Source organism: Daucus carota, chromosome 4 (assembly GCF_001625215.2).
Source record: "Daucus carota subsp. sativus chromosome 4, DH1 v3.0, whole genome shotgun sequence".
Lineage (NCBI taxonomy): Eukaryota > Viridiplantae > Streptophyta > Magnoliopsida > Apiales > Apiaceae > Daucus > Daucus carota.
In genome coordinates, this window is record NC_030384.2 from 31,783,851 (window position 1) to 31,809,408 (window position 25,558).

The 25,558-nt window shown below is 35.2% G+C and overlaps 4 protein-coding genes across 8 annotated transcripts; 3 read left to right on the forward strand and 1 right to left on the reverse strand.

Annotated features, from left to right (window-relative positions):
- Positions 1-387: 387 nt before the first annotated feature.
- On the forward strand, positions 388-6,840 carry LOC108218518 (phosphoglucan phosphatase LSF1, chloroplastic). Of its 5 annotated transcripts, XR_001806430.2 has the most exons (11): positions 400-1,069; positions 1,635-1,741; positions 2,450-2,909; positions 3,292-3,363; positions 3,758-3,879; positions 4,095-4,310; positions 4,847-4,952; positions 5,130-5,242; positions 5,368-5,512; positions 6,155-6,502; positions 6,618-6,840. XR_001806430.2 is itself a non-coding variant. In XM_017391493.2 (10 exons), the coding sequence occupies exons 1-10, from the start codon at positions 758-760 to the stop codon at positions 6,272-6,274; spliced, it is 1,773 nt and encodes a 590-aa protein (XP_017246982.1). In that variant the 5' UTR covers positions 400-757; the 3' UTR covers positions 6,275-6,840. The 5 variants fall into 5 exon arrangements, 3 of the variants coding, with proteins under 3 accessions (XP_017246985.1, XP_017246982.1, XP_063947270.1); XM_017391493.2 differs by having other exon boundaries at positions 6,155-6,840; XM_064091200.1 differs by having other exon boundaries at positions 1,027-1,069; positions 1,635-1,769; positions 6,155-6,840.
- Positions 6,841-8,098: 1,258 nt separating this feature from the next.
- Positions 8,099-16,271, reverse strand: LOC108216409 (uncharacterized). The gene is made up of 14 exons (XM_017389163.2): positions 16,084-16,271; positions 15,090-15,234; positions 14,177-14,244; positions 14,018-14,071; positions 13,858-13,941; positions 13,667-13,752; positions 13,236-13,316; positions 12,634-12,764; positions 11,224-11,265; positions 9,951-10,027; positions 9,786-9,876; positions 9,616-9,697; positions 8,726-8,798; positions 8,099-8,632 (listed from the first exon to the last, which is right to left on the reverse strand). The coding sequence occupies exons 1-14, from the start codon at positions 16,185-16,187 to the stop codon at positions 8,464-8,466; spliced, it is 1,287 nt and encodes a 428-aa protein (XP_017244652.1). The 5' UTR covers positions 16,188-16,271; the 3' UTR covers positions 8,099-8,463.
- Positions 16,272-18,490: 2,219 nt separating this feature from the next.
- Positions 18,491-21,556, forward strand: LOC108218168 (uncharacterized). The gene is made up of 8 exons (XM_017391088.2): positions 18,491-18,536; positions 19,245-19,398; positions 19,488-19,639; positions 19,761-19,894; positions 19,981-20,195; positions 20,400-20,606; positions 20,877-20,957; positions 21,061-21,556. Exons 1-8 carry the CDS (start codon positions 18,491-18,493, stop codon positions 21,293-21,295), a joined length of 1,224 nt encoding a protein of 407 aa, XP_017246577.2. The 3' UTR covers positions 21,296-21,556.
- Positions 21,557-22,919: 1,363 nt separating this feature from the next.
- Positions 22,920-24,595, forward strand: LOC108218859 (2-methylene-furan-3-one reductase). Its single transcript, XM_017391996.2, has 3 exons — positions 22,920-23,323; positions 23,563-23,886; positions 23,979-24,595. The coding sequence occupies exons 1-3, from the start codon at positions 23,012-23,014 to the stop codon at positions 24,402-24,404; spliced, it is 1,062 nt and encodes a 353-aa protein (XP_017247485.1). The 5' UTR covers positions 22,920-23,011; the 3' UTR covers positions 24,405-24,595.
- The last annotated feature ends 963 nt before the right edge of the window (positions 24,596-25,558 follow it).

Below are 25,558 nucleotides of genomic sequence, written 5' to 3' on the forward strand. Positions count from 1 at the left end.
TACTTTAATAGTTTATAAATATAATATTTATCAATTTATCGAAAACATTCTGATTTCATCATCAATTAATTACTCAAGCTATCAATTTATTTTTTTCATTTTAAAATACTCCCTCCGTCTCAATTTATAGGTCCATTTTGGAAAGAAAATTTGTCCCAAAACACTTGTCCCTCTCTTCTTTCAATTCAAATTTATCTATATATTAATTGTGACTTTTTTGAAACTCAACATCATTTTCATTTCTCAATGCACTAAATCTCTATATTTATTGTTATTTTTTTTGAAACTCAACTATATTCTCACTTACCAGTGCACTAATTAATGATACATGAGATAAGATTCTATCTAACCAACTTTTTTCTTAATATGCGTGTTTATTCCAAAATGGACATATAAATTGAGACGGAGGAGTAATGAATATTGTAGCTAAACGAGGAGGGTGGAGGTCCGGCCCTCCGGGGCCTCTTAAATGTTTTGCTTAGGAAAGGATGAAACGCACGTGCATGGAAGTAAGCGACTCGGCGTATATTGAAGGACGAGCAAGTGGCTCCCACTTGTGTCCAGATCGCCACAATATCCTGCTCTTACCGTGACTATGTGGTTTCTCTCTCTCTCTCTCCCTCCCTCTTCAATTATCTTCACACACACAACACTCTTGTGCTTACTATTATTACACACACACAAACATTTCTATGTAACTCTCAACTCTAACACACAATTGATGTACTTGAATTAGCTTCAATACCCACGTTACAATATGTCTTCTCTTACACTCCCCAATTCCTACACAACTTTCCAACAATCACCACAACATTTATCAAAAAAGACAGTGTATGATTGTGCAATATGGGGAAGGGATTTGTGTTTGAGAAATGGAGGTTCAGTTTCACCTGGGTGTGTGAGAAACAAGGGTTACTTTAGGGTTCATGCCATGAGCACCTCTTCGTCTTCTTCTTCAGCGTTGAAGATGAATTTGAATGAGTATATGGTGACGCTTGAGAAGCCGCTTGGTATTAGGTTTGCTCTTTCTGTTGATGGCAGTGTTTTTGTTCATTCTCTTAAAAAGGGGGTCAGATTTTTTATACCTTCTCTTTTAATTCTATAGTATTACTTTGCTGCAATTCTGTTTCTAAAAGCAACGATGTTAAGTATTATATTCAACAATTCTGTACTATGTTCAGAGTGACCAACATTTTTAAAACCGTGAGGTATCAGGAGGAGGGCTTAATCGGATCATAAACTGTATCCAGGTTAGGGTCGAATGAGAAACGGAAAAATGTGGAGCCTTAGCAACATAGAACAAAATGTCTTCTCATTGAGCCATTATAAATTTATGATAAAAGCTATCATCATTTAGTAAGATCCAACATATAATATGTGATATGTATAAGCAGAATTATGACATTTAAGAAACATTTTCAGGCTTTACACCTGGGATTTGTGAATTGTTTACAAACAATAAAACGTAGTACTCTAGTTTGGGAACTATATAAGTGATGCAGGGAACTTCATTTGTAATGAATAATTTTTTTCTAGGTCTGTTCTCAACTGTCGTTTTTTGCTAGGTTTTTGCTTGATCCAGACCGTGGTAATATTTTGCAATTTGTATGTTGACTGGTAGGCTTAATATGTAGGGTAATGCAGAGAAGTCGAGAATAATTATGGTAGGTGATACTGTGAAGAAAGCAAGCGAATCAAGTGGTGGAAAATTGATTGAGATTAAAGACTTCGGTGATGCAGGGTATTATGTTAATATTTGAATCATCTTGGTATAGTGTAATGTTACATCGCATTTGATTATTTTCAACTTATATCTTTTGAGAATCTCATGCTAGATTTCCCTGTTTAGCTATGAGGCATCTGCAATTCTCCGATAGTGCTTATATGCCCTTGCTGTTCCATCAGTTTGTTTATAAGAAAAGGGCATACAATTTTACTTATGAAAGAATGTGCATTACAACATATTAAAGATGCAACTTGCTCCTTGTTCTTCCATCCCATTCCGCTAAAAGCCCATATATGCTTTGAAGACTTGCTGCAATCTTTATGTATTTGCAGGACTTAGTAAAAACATGAAAATGACCATACAATCCTAATATTACAATGAGAAGCTGCAACATATGCTTATTATCCTTTCTCATGGGAAATATTCCCTTTTTTCAAAACAAGATCCAGCTCTTTAGCTTTGTCTGGGTGTAAATAATCTTTTCAAACTCTTGTAATTAGCTTTAACTAAGGGAATCGTAAATGAAATTTCATTTTTTGGTCTCTCCAATGGTTTTTGTTCATATTCCCATGTATTGTGTTTGTGCGTTCTTTTTTTGTAGAAAGAAAAGATTAAGTGGGTTGTGTTCGTCATCTGAAATGTTAATCGTTTAAGCCCTATTCCGTGCTCTAGTCCATGAATCAAATTACATCTTTTTATTAATGTATCTTTTGTTGTTTACAGGAATCTAACAAAAGAGAAATCTGGATCTTGTAGTCTTGTCCTCGAGAGACCCTTTTCCCCTTTTCCGATCCACCACTTGCATCCACTGAATGATCTTGATCTATTATTCAATAAAGGCCATGTTCCAGTTACAACTTGGAACAAAAAAATAATGGCATCAAACTTGAGAGCATCTGCAGACACTTCTGGAAATTCTGGGTTTGTCGTTTTCAACTCAAAGTTCTTGAATTCCAAAGGATGGAATTGTTTGAATGCTGAAACTGGACAGGCTCAGTCAAAATTACAGAATAGCACCCATGTTGAACCAATAAGTCAACTTGTAACTATGTTCTCTGATGAGGAATCTGGAGACATTGAGTGGGCACATGGGAACTTCCCATTGGAAGAATACATTGAGGCATTGGATCGTTCGAAGGGAGACCTATATTACAATCATTCTCTTGGTATGCGCTATAGTAAGGTGTGAAGTTCAGCTTTTCTTACATTGCTAAGGTTAACATTATAGTTCCTAAATGTTATCTTTCGGAAAAATTTAGTACTATAATGGACATGTGATCAAATGTTTGAACTTCACATTGTATATATGGGTCTTCTTGATTATGGAACTACAATAATCTGTGTGGTCATCAACAGAGGTAGTATTATGCAAATGATCTTTACTGTGTACAGATATCTTTGTTGCTTTTAGAATCTAATATCATTTCAGATATCCTGTAATCTTAGTAATTATATTAGACAATCTTAAAATATATTGATTGTTTCCATCAATTCTTCTTGGAGTTCTTTATACAATAGCAAGCGCTTTGTGCACATGTTATGTTCTCCTGGGTTTTCTTTGTCAGATCACAGAGCAGATATATGTTGGGTCATGCATACAAAATGAGAATGATGTTGAAACTTTGTCAGGAGTTGTGGTGAGTGTCTTTACCTCTTTTACTTTCACAGATTTCCTGGTCATTTAAAATGTGTATGCGTTGGAAAATAGAATGTAAGTTTTGCTTGAGAAGCTTTGCATTATGATAGGATAAACCGTAGGCCTAAAAAATGATGATAGGGGATTTATATTTCTGTAAATTCTGGTCCCTGGACAAAAATGAACTCGTCCTTTCAGTAAAATGGCTGTAATTCAGGAAACAATAAAATGTTGTTGTTTCAATTATCATAGATATATAGCACTATATTACGCCTTCTCTCTAAAATTACTTATTATGTCCTCATAATGTAATTATCATTCCTATTGAAGATTAAAACATTTGTCAGTACATTCTCTTCAGATCTTAACGTGTATACATATATATCTTCAAACAGGGAGTTACAGCTGTGCTAAATTTCCAGAGTGTCACTGAAGCACAGAATTGGGGAATTAATTCAAAATTGATCAATGAATCATGTCAACAGTCTAATATACTTATGATCAACTATCCGATAAGGTATGGAGATTTTAAATTTGTAATTACTGAGAACTTGTAGACTAAATATTTGAAAACCTAAAGCTGTCGCTGCTTATAGACAGTACCTAGTTATAATAGAATATGTACCTTTTATTTCACACTGTATTTATGGCATTTAGCGATTCAATCTGCAATTTTCATATTTTGTTTATAGTTATACTTGTACATCGCCCTTTCATATGATTGTTTTACAGGGAGGTAAATTCATTTGACATGAGAAAGAAGCTGCCATTTTGTGTGGGTCTTCTTTTACGTTTACTGAAGAAGAATCATCGTGTGTATGTGACTTGCACTACTGGTTTTGATCGCTCTCCAGCCTGCGTAATCGCGTACCTTCACTGGATGACGGATACCTCTCTTCATGCAGCATATAGTTTTGTTACTGGGTTACATACATGCAGACCTGATAGGTATTACTCGATCTTCTTCAGTCTTCAGCTATCTTCGTATAAGTATCCCATACCAGGTGTGTTAATAAATGTTTGCACCTTTTTTGTTTTTGATATGGAAGGACAAATTGAAGTCAAGAAGATACGTGGAAATGAAAATTTGAATTACTTGTGTTCTTGAATGTTTAAAATTCTAGCTTCAACTTGCGGGTTATTTGTGAGTGAGCATTAGTAGGATGACGTCAATTTATAATATTTGAATATTTACAACCTGAAACAGATTAGGAATCTCTTGTTTTGCGGATAACATGGACATGGGCATCCTAATAGTATCTGTGGTCACACTTAGTTTGCTGTGAAACCTTCAACTTTTATCCGTGTAATTGTAGTGTTTAATATTTTTATCTATATTTTTTCATTAGATTTTAACAAGCAATATTGGAGAATTGTCATCGTATAGTAAGAGGAACCACAATTTATTTTTCAATCTATGTTGTAGTAGAGATCAGTATCTTAAATATTTACTCTGAACTTTATTATACCATTTACCATTTCAGACCAGCGATTGCCTGGGCAACTTGGGATCTTATTGCAATGGTGGAAGACGGGAAACATGATGGACCTCCAACCCATGCTGTAACCTTTGTGTGGATTGGACACGAGGTAACAGCTTCTTTTCTTTCTTTATCTTCTACCTTAACAACAGTTGTTATTGCTTGAGATAAGTTTATAAAAGCGTACAATTCTGTGAACCAGAATCTTCAAATGTTTTCTTAGGTGATCATGATGACTTGTGTTTCCAGATTGACAAGGCTATGATCTCACAGTATCTATATACAGGGGGAAGATGTATCCTTGGTTGGTGATTTTACTGGAAATTGGAAGGAGCCAATCAAAGCAATACACAAAGGTGGCCCAAGATTTGAAGCTGAAGTCAGACTTTCACAGGGGATGTAAGATTCGATTATTCAACTTTTATGCCTCATTACTTTGTTTTATTCTGCTAGATGGTAGTACTTTTTTTTTTCTTTTTTTTTTAAATTAAGGAATGATTTATGTTGTTTTCGTATCATCTTAGGTACTACTATAAGTTCATAATTGGTGGGCAGTGGAGACATTCCACAGCCTCACCTACTGAAAGAGATGAGCGAGGAAATCTGAACAATATAATAGTAGTTGGTGATATTGCCAGTGTAAGACCAACTTCTCGACAGGAAAAGAAGGTAAATTTGTCATACACCGATTTAAAAAATAGTAATAAAATTGTTTGGACGAGTAATGGTTTTGTATCTAAGCCATTAATTATTTCGTTGATTCATGCTTATGTTGCTCTTTGCTATTAGTAAGTTTTATCTGATAGCACTAAACGACCTTAAGGGCATATTTGTTATGCCTTAAAAATAACAAGTGGCTCAAAATAAGTTAACAATTATTTTTGCCCTATTTTTAAAGTTTAACTGGATTCGTAACTAACTTATAAGTTCAAGTTGCGAAATTAGGAAAGAGGGTATGTATTATGGTGTCGTAAATTAAATTTGTAATCTGACTTGACAAAGAATAATGTTTACACGTGTTCTTATGTTTTGACAATTCTTCATAACTTAAATGTTAGACATTGTCAGTTATTTGTATAGCAAAACGGGTCCGTCATCTCTATGACAGTTGCGTTTGGAGGAACTAATAGATAAATGAAGAACCTAAAACTTTCAATCATTAGTAGTCTGAGGTGAATGTGATTTGCTGCTAGCTGAAGTGTCAAACTGCTTGATGGGTTCGTTCAAAATGAGTTTGGATCTCATTATTATTATTATTATTTTTTGGTATCCAATCAGTCGAATGATTTGTTTATTGGTTTCATATGTAAGGATGCAAATGTTGTGAAAGTGATTGAAAGGACGCTGACGGAGAACGAGCGCTTTATGCTGGCAAAAGCAGCTCGATGTGTTGCATTTTCAGTTTGTCCAATCAAGCTAGCCCCAAAGTGAGATTACATACTCTTCCAGAAGGATTTGAAGGATTTCTAAGAAGGGTTATATGCTCAAGGTTTTCGAAGAAGGTTCTGAAGATTCCTCTTAGAAATGTTATGACAGAAATTGATGAGTTTTTATTCATTTCAGAATAAGTCAAGGGTTAAATTGATTGAAAGTTCTCAAGGGTGCTTTTCTCCAGCTCTTTGCGATAGACAGGCGGAGTTGTCTCTCCCACAAATAAGAGTAAGTTGGTTAAATAGACTTTATTAGGATATACAGTACATGTAATATTAGCATAACTTGATCTAATATGGTTAACAATTATATTGTCTGATTCTGCTGCCATGTTGTGCAATAGGCAACATATTAGCTAGATGATGGATGTATTAGCAGCAGAAATTTTAAGAAATAATCTAGCTGGCAGTCCAGTATTTCAATCTCGGAACGGTTATGAACCATTTACCCTGGTTGTGTAATCTATTGGACTAACTGTCACTGTTCAATGCCTGGACCGTGTTTTTGTTATTTTTTTGTACGAATATCATAATCTAATTATGAGATATAAGAGCTGAATTTTACTATGCCAGTGTCCAATTTGTTGTTATGAGGTGTGTTCTTATATTTTGTATTGCTGCCAATTCATTTGATAATGGGACATCATACATTCAGATGCATACTGATCTGTATTATTACAAGTCTTGCACTAATAAAAACATCTTTAGAGCATCTTCAACCCCAAAAACTCTTATCTAAAATTTCTTATGTGGCATTTAGGTGGCGTCTAGATGGCATTTATAGAGATTATCTAAAAAACAATTTTAAGGGCAGCAAAGCCGAGACTAAAAATAAATTGCTTAGAGCATCTCCAAGGGTAATCCCTATATTGGCTATCTAAAATATAATAAAATAATGGTTACTTAAAATATAAGTAAGCAAAAAATTGTTTTACTCCGGTGGTATTACTTATACATGTTACCTATAATTTAAAAATTAATATTTATTCAATATTTAAGGTAATATATGCGAGAAGAGGTAGAGTTGGAGTAAATATATGTTATATTATAGGTAATATTGATGATGTGGCATTATAGGGGTTGGGTTTTTTGCTCTCTTAAATAAGGGGATGAGTTTTTTCTCCCCTAAAATTTTTAGGGATAGGGAGTTGCGTTGGAGGACTGATTTTTGATCCTAACCCCTAAATCTTGTCCACCTAGACCAAATATGAGTAAGGAGAGCTTGCATTGGAGTTGCTCTTAGAGCATCTCCAACCTATCAAAACCCTTAGCTAAAATTCATTAAATCATACTATAAATAAAAATTATAGATAATGTGTGAAATTTGCTCCACTCCAACCATACATAACCCTTATCTAAATATATAGCCAACCAATTAATGTTGACTATATTTGGCCAACCACTAAAGGCCTGTAGCAAGATTTCGTATCATTTATTACCATATGATAATATATATTCTATTTATAACAACTTGGAATAATAACTTACTATTTTGAAATATAACCAACCAATATAGTCAATACCATCGAAGCAAAATGGCTTACAGTTTCAACAACAAATTTTACCTAATGTCTTACAGGTCCATTTTAGCCAACCACTTTTAACCGCCAACACTGTTGGAGATGCTCCTTAATTTAAAATTTCATTCCGTGCGGTTCATCTGACCAAATGCATATACATTATCTGTGTTGTGAACGGTGTTATTAAAATTCTTGTGAAGCCATTGAATTCTGGGACTCTGGGGGATGGCAGTTTTAAGCAGAAACTTTTGTTCCCCAACTAATATGCGGTGTTATATGAACGTGTCTTGCTGTATAAACAGAACTAAAACCAAACATATCAGGCGTATCCGGGTCACTAAAATTCTGAAGGAACATATCGCAGATTCCAAATACATGTGTATTGATATGATCTGATCATATATCTTGGACAACAGAAGGTAAAAGATGAAAAAAAATGATAAGAAACTTATATGTACAGTGTACTATGAATAACATTGCAAAAAAACTCAGGCCTGGTTGGAGATCAACCATATTGTGCTCAAACATCATTGATGAGCTTGGTTCATGAAAGCACCTCCAATCACCATCACTATGAGGAAAAGAGAGTGGATCATAGATCATATTCCAGTAATTTAAAAATGTTCATCTTTACGGCCTAGAAGTAGAAACGATAAGGATCAGCCTGTCTCTACATGATTTTATCCAATGGTCTTAATTCTTTTGGTATTCCATCAAATTTCCCCGACTTAAGATCTGATTCAAACAATGGTCTTTCCCCTATTTTCCATTGGATGCCCTCTGCTAGATGCTCTTTGTTTGGCTTCAGCATTACAAAATTGGGATCAGCCCTATGGTAACTGCATGCAGAGCAAACAAATATTAGGTGAATCCTGTGGTTTCACTTGCATCAAGTTCTTAGGAAAAACGAATTGAGGTACAGAACAACAAACCTAGCTTCTCTAACACTGTCGACGACGATCCCAAATCCAAAGGCTATTTTCCCATCAGCACGGTCTCTTTTAGCTGTTGATCGACAAATAAAATAGCCCATAAATTGTTGTCTACTTGCATCCAGTAAATTTATTGAAATGTTTCAGTTCAATAAAGATTTAAACAGACTCATCATCAAGCAAGTTTTGTGCAGGTCCCATTCTACTATCACTTCAGGAGGATAGAGAGAACCAGTCTACCAGAGAGTATATGCTAATAATATTAGTGTATTAATATTTTACGCTGTTTTGGAGATCGTACATTTCTCAGTTCTCACCAAATTTGAAGCCCCTCCCTGGGTGACAAAAAATTATCAAATGTTTCACTAATCTTGCTGGTATCATCATGTCCAATCAAGATCATCCTGCTTATAATCACTCCACTTGTGAGCGACATTCAGTAATACTGTTATGTTCATGATATTATCAGTCCCAATGAAATAACTAGCTTTTGAATATATTCACATAAGCTTGACAACTCACTGGTTCCCCTCTCCTAATGGCATACTAAATGTTGACATGGAAGAAAAATATTCATGCGACGCCTGGTCTATATGCAATTTCTCCATTCAATGGCTAGGTTTTAGAAATCATGAAGAATAAACAGTACAGTAGAATTCTTTTCGCTGAAACTTTAATAAATCATCATGCTTAATAAATCTCAGGCCGCTGGGGAAGGTTTTTACCAACTGTTAGAAAACGCTACCCGAACAACGGATTCGATAATATACAGAGTGCTCATAAGTTATATCAGCAAAAACATATCGTAATTTAATAACTTCTTATGACACAGCTTGGAATCTCAATACGTTGGAGAAAAAATCGGAACCAGTACATATATATATATATACCTGAAAGACTGAGAGTGAAGGCAGGTTTCCACCATGATTTAAAAGCTAATGCTAAGGAAGAACTGAGAGGCCCTGTCTTTCCCTGTAAAACAATGTATACATTAAAAGTTCATAACTGAAGCAAACATGTTCCTGATTAACTTGAAAAATAATAGAAATAAAAGTAACACCTTTAATAGGAAGTTTTTGTTGACTTGCCAAGATGCAGCCACTTGAAAGGTCGAATCATGCATAGTACTCTTAGCTTTGTCATTGTTAACACTGTATAAGAAATACAATCCTCAGGTCCCTTTCTTGACTTAAGAATTAGTCTTAGAAGGATCAGCCTGGGGTACCTTGTTTTTAGCTCAAACCCAAAGTCGATATAATTTGTAATACCAAAAGCTCCATATTCTTCAAGGGAAGTCTTCACCTATGAAATATTGTGAACAGTGTTTATCAACAATATTACAATTTTACTTATCACAAAGGTGAGCCTGCTTGTGACAAGGAATAACAGTGAGGGAAATTGGGACGACACTTTCGTAGATCAGATTCTAGTTATATCAATTTTAAGGATCCAACTATATCTGACGTATTCCAAATCATTGTTCACTAGGGTTTAAGGTTATTTACACATATTATGTTACCCCAACATCTCATCCTAGTTCAAGTACTCGTGTTAGACACTCGGACATGGTTATAATTTATGAAGATTCGACTCGACAATTTGGGCTAGAAACATGCAAAATTTACAGTGATTTGAGTGCAATCACAGGATATTTTATATATTACTTGTCTTTTAAATCCTCGACATTATGTACTTCAATGTAACTGATGTTCAAAATTTTCATGATTTGCTTCTTACTAGACATTGATATCTAATTCTGGAAATAAACCCTGCTGATGTTGAAGTTTTGCATATTTGCCTTTTATTAGAAATTGATGGCCCTGTTTGGAAGGTAGAGGTTTGGGGCAAAATTAGAGGTTTGGGATGGTTTAGAGGTTTGACCACTAGAATCCGCTAATATTAGTGTTTGGTTGTTAGCGGATTGAAATAGAGTTTCCCAAAAAGCTACTTTGAGGAGCTTTTTGGGTTAGAGGTTTTGATTTGTGTCTGAAAAAGCTAATCAATCAGCTATTTACCAAACAGTTTTATGAGAAACAGCTAATTCAATCCGCTAGTCAAAACATCTAATTCAATCAGCTAGTCAAAACATCTAATTCAATCCGCTAACAGCTAATTCCCAAACAGGGCCGATATCTAACCATAATTGTAAGATTAAACACTGCCAATAAAATTATCATGGTGACAATACTAGTGACAGTGGCTCACAAGCCTATGGCAAGGCCATCATCTTCACTCTTGCAACCCACCATTTAGGAAGAGAAATTTTAAATAGTTCTCGGATTCATGTATACGATATACCTCTAATTATTTGTTACCCCACTTTAACAAAATTTCCAGCACTGTTAGTATTAGTGCGTTCACTATATACCTCTCATTTGCTGAGGCAAGACGATGTATACCATGAGATATCCTTAAATTTTTACAAATTACGACATATCAATCAGGGTTTGTCACAGACTGCTTGATATATGTGAGAAGAGAGGAAGAAGGACACATACCCGTCTTTGGACAACCACGTGTTGATAAAACGAGGCAATAAACTGCAATCAGAAAATCAATTATTGAAGAACTACTTCAGTGAATAAAATATAATTGAATCATCATAAATCCTAAAGTTTACACAGATATAAATGCATACATGAAACTAAATTGGATTTAGACATTGAAACTACTTTGTGTTAATATACAGGGCTGACGAAGGCAGGGTTTTCTTTTCTCTCTCGTTTTGAGAGTCGACTCCCGTATTAGCGTTTCAGCCGTCACTTCTCCGCCTTCCATATCTTCATCTTCTCACCAATTAACCCTTTCGCTCTCTCATCCCCTCTATTATTTTACTAGTTTTTCAATAAAACCAAGATTTAATCTTGTTTGAGTACCTTGTTATCAAGGTTGTGTGCCCATCTTTTTGGGATGTCAGTGTGTGCCCATCTTTTTGGGATGTTAGTGTGTGCCCATCTTTTTGGGATGTCAGTTTGTTATGTTTTCGTATTTTTATGTGTCTTGATGTGTCGTTCGATCATCAATCTGGAAAGGATTTATGTGGTATTTTGGGAGATCGGTAAGACTCGCATCGATTTTGGAACGACGGTGGATACTGCAAGAGCTCAACATTCAGAACAAATAATTGTTCATGTTTTAGGGATGTTTGGTGCTCCGGGATCAGTTGATTTGACTGATAATTCTGAACATTGGGCCACAGATGATACTTATGTGAAGGTCAATTGCGATACTACTAGTTTCATTACTGATGTAGGTGGTATTGCTCGAGATATCATTGTAATACTTTTTAGATCAAAGAATATGAATATTCTATTTGTTAAGCGATCTGAAAACAAAACGACTATTTGTTTAGTTCGTTCTTTGTTTCACAATCAGATTGTAGTTTACAGTTCGGGGGTTTGTCCCGGCTGAGTTTGTGCTTCGTATTAATAAAATCTTTTGTTTGTCAAAAAAAAAAAAAATTGGATTTAGACATTAGAATAAAAAACAGAAGTTGCATACTACAGAGGTGAAAGAGCACACTTATAATTATATAATTACATAGGGTTGCACGCTATGGAGGACTCCTCCTTGCGGGAGAGCAGGAAGAACAGTTCTGCACATCTTCAACATATTTTATATTATATTGTTCTGCACACTTTGAAGAGTGCAGAATAATTATTCTCGTTGTTCTCATGGTAGAGATTGTTATTAGCCAAATCCCTCCCTAGTTAAATATATTCTGTAGGGGATTGGTGAGTGAGGAATAAAATCTTTTACCAGTTCATGGGAAAGGATACTGCAAAATATTTCTTTTGAAGTCGGTGATATATGCACTTGAATATCTAATATAACATGCTGAATATAATATAAAATCACTAAGTAATGTCTGCAGAAGTTCAAAAAAGAAACTTTAAATTTCTACAAACCTCAGAACCTTTTGCGAGTTCAAGGCAAAAATTAAACGATGGACTCAAGGGGCTTCCTGATCCAACTCCATAGCCAATAGCATAACTCCAATTTGCTAAATCATTATATTTTTCTGCACCCTTTGTTCCAACTATGGCCAAAACAAAAATATTACAAAGGTTTGCAACTGCAATCTTCTGGAAGATGTCATAAGTATCAGATCTGTTCAACACATGTAAGCATACATGCGACACATAGTCCACCAGAACATTAAAAGTATACCCTTTAAACCATCAACCACAAAACTTACTAAATTGAGCAGGTGGAACACTAAAGACTTCCAACAAAAAACTATTAAAAATCTAGCTAGAAAAATCTGTTTTTTTCCACTCTTTAAAAGATGTGTCATTTCTACTCTATAGTGAGTCAGTGACCATGCTAATTAAAGTACTTGCACTAAATTTCAACCTAATAACACTACAATAGCAAGTACAGAAAAAAAGCTTGACAGAAGAATACTAAAATGCAAAAATAAAAACTCTTTTGATACAGAAGATAATTAGCATATTGATTAATGATGTTACACCTAAATTTAACAATTTAATGAGTGTAAAGAACTTACTTTGTGGCTCATACTGCACTCCAGCTGTTAATCTTCCTATTCTTCTTATCAACCATGCACTTTTAGGGATATCATCTCCTACTACATGAACGAATAGAATAGGACAGTTATATACACTAACCAAGAATTAACATTATATATCTTCTGACACAATATGTATGTCATTAGGAAATATGGGTGATTTATATAAAAAAATCTTTTTGCATTTCATAATACACAAGCTGATTGTCTGATTTAGATTGTAAGCAGTTCAATTTTTGTGGACCTTTACATGGCATTAAACAAACAAATGATATAGATATACCCAAGCACGAAAGATGGATCCTATCTGCAAGGCTTAGCTAAGCGGATAGCCCCTCTAATTGACCTTTACCAGAAAACAAGACAGATCCTAAACAATGTAAAGAGTGAAGTGAAAATGATGGATATACCAAGCAAAGGCAGGAATGTAGTTCCAAACGATAGATTTGTCGATCCATATCTTAATCCCATTAAACCTTGATTTCCAGAAGAATCTCTGCAAAATTCCGGGGCTTTTGTAAATTAATGTTTCAAATTTGAGTACAGCTAACTTAAGAACTGATCAAAAAAAGAAATTAAAAATTTTAATTATAAAATGCACCTGCTTTTTAAGAGCAGCGGGAAGATGCCAAATGCTCCAAATCCATATTTAGGGTAGTAAGCACATGATCTCAACCGTAAAATCCTAGAAAAAGGAAGAATAAGCATCTTTGAATTGTTCGTAACACATGTGTATCTTTGTGGTGACGAATAGTCCTTACGGGTCAGAGTTTGATACAAAAAGATCTGTGAATGTATGTGGATCATTGACATTGCTGCAAAGGAAAGTGAAAAACTCATTTGAGATCAAATTTATTAATTATTACTTCCTACAGAAGAGAACAACTTAATAATAGTCAATATGAGAAACCCTGTAATACCTTTGCCAACGGAATTCTGCATTTCCTACAATATTGTCGTCGGGCTTGTGGTCAAAAGGACCTGAAACCTAAGAGAGCTGAGGAAAAACATTTATTGGTCTTTGCTTATGGCAGGTACTAAATTTTCAAAGTAAGTGCAGTTCCTTCTGTATCACCACCACAGAAAACAAAATCGAGAGCGTATAGTGAAACTATGTTATAGTGATCCTAACTGTTAGGATCAGTTCAGCACAAATTCTTGTAGAATTTTAATACTCAATCTCAGCAATGTGTAGACAATCTAATATACCTGGAATTTCAACAGCTTCGTAAAAAGTGCCTTTTTTATTTTCTACAAAAAAAGGCAATGTTATTTTTCATTTGGCATCAAAAAAGGAAAGGCCTTAGTAAAAAAGAGTGGGAACGATAAACTCACTCCTTACACCTAGTAATAGGTCTTATACCCGGACTTGGCTTGAACTGTTAGGCATTAAATATGTGTTCATTTCTCATGTCCAAGTGTCAGATTGGGTTATATCTTTATGTATATATGCTTTTGGCCTAAAATAAGTCTTTAAGTGTCCATACAAGTCCAAGTTATGAGTACACAGGTTGGGATAGAGTAAGCGCTTAATTCAAATCCACACACTTAATTATACATAGAAGCTCCTCGCAAACAGAGAAGTTCTGCAAATTACATGAACTTGTGGGTGGAAATTGCAATCGAACATATTAGACAATAAGTTATTGTATTTTAATGATAAAAAGTGATCTACTTTTTATATGAATAATTTTTTTTAGGCAAATTATCTATATAGAAAGGTAAGTTGATACAAGGCAAAAATGTGAAGCCAGAGAGAACAGAGACTAGGTTTCAATTTGTGCTTCATAGATGTAAAATACTCAGAGCAGAAGAAAATAAATTAAAGGATACAGTGGCAACCAAGTCTGCATGAGGATCATCAATTGGCTTTAGCATGATTCTTGTGCTAAAATGCCTAGCGTCTTCAAAGTAATCATCGAAAAGACATTTTAGTGCGAGCTTCCCAAACAACAAATTATACGATGACTCTAGCATCCTGCATCACCACCAAGCATATCAGTTAACCTCCAAGCTTCATCACTAGCACCCACTGTCCTTGATGTATGGTCAATTAAGTACTAAATCTTAACGACATCAATAAAGTTGAGTAGCTGAGTTGATTTTGTCCAAGTTTTTCTCTTACAGGTCATAAATCTAAAGCAAAGGATTACTTTCATGATTTTGATGAATTTCTTATATACATATACATATTAAGAAATACTTAGAACACTAAATCCATAATACCATGATCAGATCAGGAAGCAAAAATTTAGATGGGGGAAAATTCTTTTTTTTTCCTTTATATAAATAATTTTAAATGTAAGCAAGTGTCTTCCAAACTAATTAATAATAACAATACAATACATGATAAATTTAAATATATTCTAAATTTCTAATGAACACTTATTTTTTAGATACTTGATGATTAGTATACGAGCTCTCAAAATCATGATCAACAATGCAAACTTTGAAAAGACCAAGCAAGAAATTTAGGTAGTTTACAAGATTTGGGGCATATTTTAGCCTAAAAACTATACATAAAATTTATGTGATAGAAGAATCGAAAAATGTAAGTCATAATCCCAATTGTATTTTAACCAAGCAAAATTGCAAACACTTGGTAGTAATTGAAATATATAGCTGTTGAAATCCAACATAGCATGCTCCAACTTGAAGAACAAATGTTAAAAAGTAAATTATTTAACCAATAAAAAATTCTAAAACCTAGCTACAAAATATAAGAACTAGTTGATTATGTAAACATTTAAATTCCTCCGTGCATACACATTGACATGCAAAATGAGTCTCGTCCCTAAAAGGCCGCGTTAGAGAATAAAGAAACAACCTGGTACGGACAGCAAGAGGAGGAAAGTCGAAGAGAGGCGGCACCACCACCACCGGCGGTGGCGGTGGCGGTGGGGGTTGCTCTTTCTCCAAATAGTTACCCATAGATGTTTTTTATTTTATATTTCGAAACGAATACGCAGGAAAGAAATGAAATAAGATTATTATTCAACGGGAAACCTCGTCCCTTTTTTTCTCTCATTCGTCGACTCTTTCAACTGGACGTGTATATCCCAATTTCTACGTGGCTTTTCTCATTTTTCATTTTTGGAATTCCGTGCGTTTTCAATATTTATTTTTACCCTCTCTTTGAATTATAATATTTAATTTAATGTATATTTTAGATCATTAATATTGTCGATTAATTAAAAAAATATAATTTATTTTGTGAATTATTGTGCTTTGATGGGATCATAATATATAATAATTGATTATTATATTTTAGAAAAGATTGCTTTGTAATTTCATATTTTTATGGATAAATAATATCATTTCAATATGATACATTATATAAGTTTTGTATGAAAGTGACGAAAGTTTTACGAATCTTCAAAAATTTTATTTCTATATGTCACATGAATATATAATTATATTATTTCTAATTTTCAAAAAAAATAAATTATATTATTTCTTGTTATAAGTTTCCTTTTACCGTTTTATAATAGATATGCCAAGTGGCAAGTATAACGAGACATGCCAAGTCCTTTGAATTTTCGCAAAGACACGGCTTCCGGCGCTTTTAAAGTCTTATGTAGTCGTTAAAAAACATTGTATGTATTAAAATTATTATTATAATTCTGGGGGGACATTCATGTATGTTGTTTAACAGATCCCATGCCGGGATCGTTACCCTTTTATGAAATTTCATATTCTTCTAGTTTTGGTAGAACCTCCGGTTAAAGATCCTTTAGTTTAATTATCATCCTTGGATACACTTTTGATCTTCCTTAATTGGTAGATTAATATTGATTATGTTATTCTGGCAAAGGTAAGGTTGAAAATGAATATTGATGCGGAGAGGGAAGATTCTTTTGTGGACTTAGCAATTAGCTTCAGATCTGAAAAAATCAATGGACTGATCCTGGTTCCTGAAACAAAATCGCCTCTAAGAAAAAAAAACTTGCAAAAATAGAAAATGACAAATGATGCCTGACCAAATCTTATATTAATCTTCATTGCATAATAAGTTTCTTTGTTATGGATTTGCTTTTCAGTTATCACAGTATTTCAGGACAGATGGTTGGCATGTCTAAGCAATATAAATATGTCAGGGAAAAGGAACATTATGTCATTGAACAAATGATTTCGGAGAGCTGTCAGAGAATCATGGAGAATACAAGGACCAAGTTGAGGCTTAATCACAAGGAAGAGGATACACATCACCATACATAGATGAATGCAAATGAATGAATGAACTGATATATAGAGGCATTTGTTACAATTTTTTGATTAGTTCTGTTAAATTAAGCGTAAGGTCTTTTGTTGTTGTTGTTGTTGTTGTCAGGTTTAACAGAAAACTTCAACCAGAAATGACTACGAACAAGATCTGCTATACTGTCATGTCTATGCATTGAATATATATAGGAATAAAGATTGCAGCCAAGCACGTAAGTTGCAGGTTTATCTGCAATTCTCCAGTGTGTCCGTAAGTGGGAGGCTTTTGACTTGATACATATATTCTGGAATATCCAGCTTAGCTTTTGACCAAGAGATAGAGAAAAAAGAAATATTCATGGGGGCCAACAGATTCTCGCTGCCTTTGAAGATGCCTTGGACAAAAACAGATTTACCGTAAGAATATGAAATTTCTGGTCCACCGCACGGCCACTACTTTTAACGTTTCTGCAGATTCATTCGAATGTCAAACCATGTTGTAATGCCCCTCCACCTTTACTCATGCTGTAAAATGTACACACACCATCTCATGTATGTGTAACAATATATGCCCTTCTATCAGAAGATTATTAAAGCTAGCTTTTAATTTGAGGGAATGGCATCTATGACTGTTGACTGAATAGAAAAAGGTGTTAAGTGACCGATTCTCCTAAAAAACCTCAAAATGTTGGGAGGACTTATCGGGATCATATTCAAAAATTGGTTTTCGGGTCAAGAGTGGATCAAATGCGCCCATCTTTGGGGCATAACTTTGCCTTCGTGTCCATAACTAATTATGAGAATATTGGGGGTCAATGAGTCATATTTGAGTCTTCTGTGAACATGAGCTCTGATATCATGTTAAGTGACCCGGCCTCCTATAAACCTCAAGGTATTAGAAGGAAAACTTACCAGGATCATATTATTATCTAACAAAAAGTATTTGCATGACATGTGTGAGCCTGAGGAACTAAGTAGAGTTTGTTCTCAACAGACGCCAATGGGAGAATGATCAGTTCCACCAATAATCGATGATGTGCCTGTTGTGGTCGTTTATAGATCTTCAGGATACTCCTGCAGGTCAGTTACATAACATCAAATTATCCCGCTTGAGTTGTTTTACAGTATATAAACAACAGCAAAGGTGGATCTGACTGGAATCACAACTCTATGAAAACCCTACATCTACCAATGATTTTGGAATAGAAATGCATTGTGGCCTGGGAATATACAGAGTGAAATTAGTGGACCCTTAACAATTTGGAATATCAGGATGTGTTTGACCATGTTAGACTGTTGTTTTTCTGCATGCGAAATTACGTTGGAAACTCACCAACCAAGTTGATAAATAGCTTATTCCAGAATCTTGACTTATCTAAACTTTTAAGTTGAGATAGGTCATGTTTCTTGAATTTGATACTCTCAAATGATAACAGAATGTACGAGTTATCTGAAGATATTAAACACTCCGGAAAAACTGATTACTTAACATGTTCACAACTCAGTTTGGAGGATGTGGCTTAAGTTGGAATAGATCTGAAGCTTCTACCCTAAATAGTTTCAATTATTGAACTTTCGACAGTGGGGCAAATATTGACAGATATTGCTCCAAAAATCAGAGCCCAGCGATTTGCTATCATCAGACTGAGAAGTTAATTATTACTATTGAAAATTCGAAATCTCTGATGTATTTCCAATCGAATAAAGTAATTATTCTTAGCTTGGATCGATTAGGACTCTGGCATTTTTCTCCCTTGGGGCTGTATATGTCATGTGGGAGAAAATAAGGGACTTTTTCTGCATGCAGCTTAACTATAAATACCTCACACTCCATACACTCTCCATACAGGCTCCAGCACAGCAGGATATCATTCTTATCTGAAGGGAGTCTTGTAGTTGATTGTCTTATCACACGACGAATGGAATCTGCAGAGCACCTGAGGTTCTTAATTCTTCTTTTTGTCCATCGCTTGACTTCTATGCATAACTAATAGACATGATGATCAGTATCTAGTTACAATTTAATTGCAGGAACAAGTGTGCAGCATGCTACAGACAATTCAACAGGATGGAGCACTTGGTGGAACACATGAGGACCTCGTACCATTCTGACCATGAACCCATGTGTGGTATCTGCAGGAAACATTGTCGATCATTTGAATCCCTCAGGGAGCACCTTATAGGTATCCATTTTGATCACTCAAAGCATACATGCCTGCTCTATACTCCAATACACTCATAGGTATCCTTTTGTAGTTGCAGATTTGTTAATTTTTCTTCATTTACTCAATTTCTCATATGCAGGACCATTGCCAAAAGCCGAATGTGAAAGGATATTCAAAGAGCGTGGATGTCACATCTGTCTGAACATTCTTGGCAGCCGCAATGCTCTCAGGTCTCACCTTAACGCATGCCAGCTCCCACGCACCAACGTAAATGTAAGCCTGTAAATGAAAATGAAACAATTTGTTTTTCCATCAATTGACTGCTGATCACATGGATTATTTACACTCATTAACCGCAGGGGTTGGCATATCGCATGGCAAACTTGGGGATTTACGACAACACAAGAAACTATGAGAATGCAGGTGGGAGAGTGGTGGCACTTGCTTGCAAGATGGTTGGTGGGGGGAGTGATGGCTCCTTGGATCTCTGTGCTAGGGTTTGTCTTATTGATGAATATGAGAACATTATCTTCCATACCTATGTCAAACCACAGCTTCCTGTCACTCACTTTAGGTACCTATTTTCAAGCTTCATCTGCTTCTATACGACTCCCATCTATCCCAAAAAATGGCTTGGTTTTTCCAATCAAATAACCAGTTTTGTAATGCAAAATCTTCATTTATATGATTTTTTTTATTAAAAATTATATGGAATAACAATATGGTGTCAATATGTTTACAATTTTATGTGACAGTTAGAAAAAACGAAAATTTTCAGGTATGAAACAACAGGCATACGACCAGAGATGATTATGGATGCACCAGGAGTGCGGCAAGTTCAAAGGAAGATTCAAGAATTCCTCTGCAATGGAGAAGCGATGTGGAAGATCCGGCCTAAGGGAGGAAAAGCAAGAATCCTTGTTGGTCACGGGTTGGATCACGATCTCAGATGCTTAGAGGTGGACTACCCTGGAACAATGATCAGGCAAGTTTTATCTCACATTCACATATATAAACCATCCACAGTACATAACTAAACATTAGAACGATTAAAACCTGAACTTGATGAGCACGATTGGATAGCCCAAGTGGTGGGTTTATCCTTTGTTGTCCCCAAACACTCGGGTTCAACTCTGGCTCATCCTAAGAAGTATTAAAACAGATATTCATTTGCAAGGCATATAAGCCTAAATTGTCAACAAAAAAAAACCTGAACTTGATTAACAAGTCATTCTTCTGTTTAATTTGGTTGCAGAGATACAGCAAAATATCCTCCACTAATGAAAACCAGCAAGCTCAGCAACTCACTCAAGTACCTAGCAAAAGCATACCTCGGGTAAACTACTTAATAAATTCACACTATATCGTTTCGCTCTTCTGCCTCTGCATACTGAACACATTTAATCTCGGCCAATCATTCACTTTATTTGTGTTATCAGTTACGAGATTCAAACAGGTATACAAGATCCTTACGAGGATTGTGTGGCAACAATGCGGCTATACAAGAAAATGAAGTACCAGTCTCATAACAATAAAGTAGAGGACATCCCTCTTGCCACTGAAAACCGCAACAATTTTGCTTCATGGAGGTCGAATGAACTCGAGAGGATGAGTCCGGATGAACTCCTGCGGATCTCCGCATCTGATTACTACTGCTGGTGCTTGGATTCTTAAGATTTATCAACCTAGCTAGTAAACATATTTGCATGAGGGCTAAGAAGACTTTTATTAAGCAATCCTACTATTAAAAATAAAGAATGGGAAGTGTTGCGCAGCCAATCATTCTCATTTTGCCTGGTTTGTATAATTTTTATGTATAAGCAACGTTTATGAAGTATATCTTGTGTAACTTGTCAGTTGTAAAACTGCACATCGTATGTATAAGGTCACATTTTACGGCTACAAAATCCAGTGGTATTCAATTCAGATTTTAAATTATGCTACAATATCCAGTGGTATTCAATTGGGATTTTAAATTATGCTTTAAAATCTGATGGTATTCAATTGGGATTCTTTAAAATCCATTAAAATTTGATGGTATTCAAATGCTGATGGATTTTTTTGCATTTCATAAAATGATGGATTTTGTGGCATTTTTCAGTGTATTTTAAGTTTTTTGAAGCATTGTGCTTAAATCCTATAAACTCTGTGACATTTTATCAAAAATTCGCACAAAATCAAAATCACACGCAATCCATTAAAATTCATAAACTAAAAACAATCCACTAAAATCCCAATCAAATATATCCCCGTAAGTGATTCTATAAATCAAATTCTTATTCTAAAAACATTAAAGTTATACTATCTACAATTTTGTCAAAAATAAGAAGTTATAATTTACAAAACTTAGTGACCGTTTATATGTGAGTTCGCAAAGCTAGAAAAAGAAAACTTGGTCTTAGGTAACTTGAGTTACAAATGCTGGGCGTAGCTATTTTTACGTGAAACTGTACAAAATCTTGTGTTTGAGTTTATATTTTGCGTACAAGAAAATAAATTATTATATAAATAAATATATAATATTTATATTATTTATCTTGAATTTATATAAATAAAAATAATAATAATAATTTACAATGAGTATCACTATCATATTTATATTTTTTAAATTTCCTGTATTTTCCAGTAATTATCGACTTTTTTAGTTATGTCAACGAAACACCAAACGACCCGATCTAACCGGCTATGTCCAGAAAACACCAGATTTATAGCCTGTTTGGTTCAAAGAAGCAGAAGCTCCTTCTGGCTTCTGCTTCTTTTGACCTGTTTGTGTAAAAAAGTTGAAGCATTTTTAAGAAGCTGAAAATGCTAGCTTCTATCTCACAGCTTCTGCTTCTTTTCCAAACACTTTATTAACTTATTTACTTCTCACTTCTACTCCACTTCTTTATTATAAGTAGAAAGTCACTTCTTTTAAGCTAACCCAAACGGCCCCTTATACTCCCTCTGTGTCGCTTTGACTTTTTACAACATATTTTTACACATTAGTATTTTTTAATTTTTTTTTGAATAAAAATATAAATGTTAAACTTTTATTCAGAAAATAAAATTTTGAAAAATAATATATAAATATGGATTTTTTTTACCTCAAATTACATGAAAAAAAGTCAAAAATGACACTTATTATTTTGAGACCGAGGGAGTAATAAAATACCTTGGGCGGAAGAAAAGAGTCAAAAGCATTGAGACGTTAACTTGGCAAGGTTCATCGGTCAAATATGGTTACCCAGCCTTCCTGTCATCCTGTGTGTCCAAAGACATTTCGTAATGAGGCTAGCACGTGCCATTCACTAGACAGAGATCATCGATGACGTTATACAATCCCCATAGAGAACTACAGCGACTGACTATTAGTTCCCCGTTATATAAACCAGGCTCTATACAATTCTAATGGAGAAAACCAAATTATTAGCGATCCTGAGTTGTTTATTTGTTCTCTTATTAGCACTCTTATTCAATCAATTCTATTTTCATAATTTTACAGAGATTAGTAGTACTTACACTTTGAGTTCGAATAAGATGAAGGCCTGGGTTTATAGTGAATATGGTGTCTCAGGAGAAGTGTTGAAATACGAGAGTGAGTACAGTGTTCCTGAGATTAATGATAATCAAGTTCTTGTTAAGGTTGAGGCTGCTGCTCTTAACCCTGTTGATTATAAGCGAATGCTCGGATTTTTCAAAGGCATCGACTCCGCTTTACCTGTAAGTTATGATTAATTACTACGTTCTTATTTCTAGTCGTCCCAGTTTTAAGTTCGCTTCCTGCTCACCCTGAGATTTGTTAGAACATGTACTCATTTTGTAAAGAATATGAGTCTAATTATTTAATTAAAAAAGCCCTCTTGTCTTGTGTTTTGTTTTCTATGTAAATAAAAACAAATAGAAAGATGAGAAACCTGAGGCTGCTTCTGTAGTTCATTCTTTTGACTGTGATATTGCAGCATATTCCAGGATATGATGTAGCTGGGGTGGTAGTCAAGGTTGGAAGTCAGGTTAAGAAGTTGAAGGTAGGAGATGAAGTCTATGGTAATGTTAATGAAACACCTCTCCAGAACTGTAAGAGGTCGGGGACGCTGGCTGAGTTCACTGCAGTTGAGGAGCATCTTGTGGCTATCAAGCCCAAGAATCTGAGCTTTGCTGAAGCAGCGAGCCTTCCGCTTGCTCTTTCGACTGCTTATCAAGGTTTCGAGCTCACAGAATTTACACCTGGTAAATCTGTCCTCATCTTGGGAGGTGCTGGTGGTGTTGGATCCCTAGCAATTCAGGTATGTTTTTCTGGTGGCATCGATACTTATCCTGTTTGCTTGTGTTTTCTAGTTCTGTGGTTTTTAATGTCAAATATCTTGTGCTGATGCAGCTGGCTAAACATGTTTTTGGCGCGTCAAAAATTGCAACTACTTGCAGCACTGGAAAAATTGAGCTTGTAACGAGTCTGGGTGCTGATGTTGCCATCGACTACACAAAGGAACAATTCGAGGAGCTGCCTGAGAAATATGACATGGTGTTCGACACAGTTGGGGCTTGCGACAAGGCAGTGAAGGCGATCAAAGAGAACGGGAAAGTAGTAACGATATGGGGTGAGGTGACTGCACCTGGTTTCTCATTCCTGGTGACTTCGAAAGCATCGGACCTGGAGAAACTCAATCCATACTTGGAGAGTGGAAAGGTGAAGGCATTGTTGGACCCTAAATCCCCGTTTCCCTTCTCCAAGACTGTGGAAGCATTTGCTCATCTTGAAACAGGCAGAGCTATTGGCAAAGTGGTTATTCATCCTATTGCCTGATCACTCTTAACCCTACTGGCCCAGTTACACTTACATTTTGGTTTCTATCTTATTATTGTTGTTTGATACCATAAATAAATCAGAGGTAGCCCTTTCCCACATTGTTCCCTTCCTCTTTTTTTTTTTTGGTAACGTCGTAAAATGGTTGCTCCAGTTGCATTTTCTATGAATGCTCGTTTAATTTCATTAGAGATATGGTTTGCAGATTCCCCTAGATATATCGGTTGATGTTCCTTGATTGGTAAATTTACATTGGCTCTGTTATTTTCCAAAAGAGAGATGAAGAAAATGAAATTTACCGCCTTTACAATTTAGTGATGCTTGTTTTCTCCCGTTATGTGTATATATTCAAAAAGGAAGATGATCAGAAAGGTGATTTTCAGCATGTTACTCCTAGCAATGGGCATTGAGTCCCTTTATTAGGGCAGGAGTGCTATTCCCACCCTCATCCCCGAACCCCGAGGAGTTGTCTAGGATCTGAGAAACCATGGACTGGCATAGAATATACTACTAGTATTCTCAACAAAAAGCTTGAACTTCTTCTACCAGTTACTTTCTTCTACCCAGCAAAACTCGGTGCAGGTGACAAAAGTCTTGTTTTCTTGCCTCTCAATAACACATCCCCACAAAAAAAAACATACTAAACCAACAATTTTCTTTGGTAGATTTCCCCGTTAGGCCCATGTTATAGAAGACTACCAGGAAAAAATAATTGGGGAAGCAACATGACTATCATATAATCAAGCTGAAAGAATGTCAAGCCCACAAAAACATCTTCTGAAATCAACTCATCAAAGCATTTCACTTTATCTAGCCTAAAAACCTGCTCTTTGGCCAGATTTTTTTTTAATCCAAATAATAGAATTCTTCAGTGATAGGTGGAACTAAATGTCCCCAAAGCTCATCAGGTGCAATGTATATTCTCCTAATCTCCTTAATTATCAAAGCTAAAGTTGCTGTGGGTAAATAAATGAAGGATGTCTGGCTGAATCAAAATTTTAAAAGAACTGTTAGGGGTTTTCCCCCTTTTCTGACTATATGTCAAGCAGAAATCAAGGACTTCTATAACAAATATAAAACATGGGAATGGCAATCACAAGGAGAACAGCCACGCCCCAGGCCCTCAGCTCCCTACCATGTTAGTAGCGGTATAT